Source organism: Haplochromis burtoni, unplaced genomic scaffold (genome assembly GCF_018398535.1).
Source record: "Haplochromis burtoni strain Fernald_Lab_line unplaced genomic scaffold, NCSU_Asbu1 Contig_2309, whole genome shotgun sequence".
NCBI lineage: Eukaryota > Metazoa > Chordata > Actinopteri > Cichliformes > Cichlidae > Haplochromis > Haplochromis burtoni.
Window position 1 is genome coordinate 12095 of NW_024584670.1, and position 1597 is coordinate 13691.

The following is a 1597-nucleotide window of genomic DNA, read 5'->3' on the forward strand; positions in this document are numbered from 1 at the left end:
TGATACTAGAAAGTAATATTAAATACATTCTAACAACAGCTTATCACGCATAAACGTGCTGCTGTTGTTTATCCGCTCGTCTCCTCTTTCTAGCGCAAAGTGGGCGATAAGCAAACAAGAAAGACGGGACTTGAGGCAGAAAAGCCGATCAACTGATCATTGATCGGTTTCATGATTGAAGTAATAATAGGAAAGGAAGGGGGAGTGAATGAGAGAAGTAGATGCAACTGCACAGCAAAGACAGAATAACTCCAGCTGAAGTATGGGACAAATCGCTTCCTTTTCACCTCAATATGGAACTCCGAGGGCCAGTCCATCTGTGGCTCAGTATATCAGTTGTTAAGCTTAACGTGGAAATACTATGCAAACATTCAGGGATGAACTTACACACTTCCTTTACTTCTCTGGGATAGTTTTTGCCGAGATGAAATGCCGCGGTTAGAAAGCATGTAGTGAGGCTCCAAATGCTGCACACATCAACTAATGTTTGTGGTAAAGAGTTTGGATGTGCTTGGAAAGAGAGACTACTGTATAGCATAAAATAGCTGATCACATAAGCTCATTGTGCCACAAGAGGAGGAAAAGTCAGTTTCTGTTGGCTCGGGTGAACCTGACTCAGGCTCTCCTCGACAATTTTGTGTGTGTGTGTGTGTGTGTGTGTGTGTGTGTGTGTGTGTGTGTGTGTGTAGGAGCACGAGAAAATGGAGAAGTACCAGAAGCCAGAGGAACAGCTGGAGCAGATGTGCAAGGTAAAGTCCAAAGTGGTAATAGGAGCATTAGGACCTGTGACTTGGAAACTGGAAGAGTGGCTTTAGCAGATTCCAGGCACAACATCTGAGGTCTCAGTCCAGAAGACTGCAGTCCTAATAACAGCTAAGATACTGTGCATAACCCCTAAACTCCCAGTCCTCTGGGAGTGTATATATACTACATAAAATCCACTGGGCTGTGGGTAGGATTTGCATGAGCCATCCTGATTAGAACTTGAACTTCTAAGATAAATAACCACATACTGTCCCGATCAAAAGTTTAAGACCACTTGAAAAATGGGGGGGAAAAATCATATTTTGTATGGTTGGATCTTCCAAGTATCTTCCAAGGTGCCAAGTTGTTCTGCGGGCATTGTGTACTGTAGTGTTGTCCTCTTGAATACAATAGAATAAACCTTTATTATCCCACTGATGAGAAATTTGGATGTTACACAGCTCTTATAGCAAGGGAAATATAAAATATAAAAGGAAGACACAAAGTGGTCCTATATGCATGAGCAACTGAAGTTCGTATATACAGGTAACAATGTACAGAAATATGTATAAAAAAATTGCACGGAGATATTTTCTTTCTTCCCCTTGTGCAACATCTCTAAAGTTAGAAATATTCTGTCTCAGAATGACGCTGAAAAAGTAGTTCATCATGCATTTATTACTTCCAGGCTGGACTACTGCAATTCGCTATTATCAGGATGTCCAAAAAACTCACTGAAAAGCCTTCAGTTAATCCAAAATGCTGCAGCAAGAGTCCTGACAGGGACCAGAAAGAGAGAGCAGATTTCTCCTGTATTGGCTTCCCTTCATTGGCTTCCTGTTAAATCCAGAAT

At 41.5% G+C, this 1597-nt stretch overlaps 1 protein-coding gene across 1 annotated transcript in view; it reads left to right on the forward strand.

The window, feature by feature from the left end:
- The window catches only part of LOC102300411 (signal transducer and activator of transcription 1-alpha/beta), a gene marked incomplete at its 5' end in the record, with an annotated part of 12207 nt that extends 10697 nt beyond the window's left edge, over positions 1 to 1510 (forward strand). Inside the window, 1 exon segment of the mRNA XM_005952837.3 lies at positions 690 to 1510. Coding sequence (XP_005952899.2) covers positions 690 to 838 — 149 coding nt within the window.
- Positions 1511 to 1597: the final 87 nt, after the last annotated feature.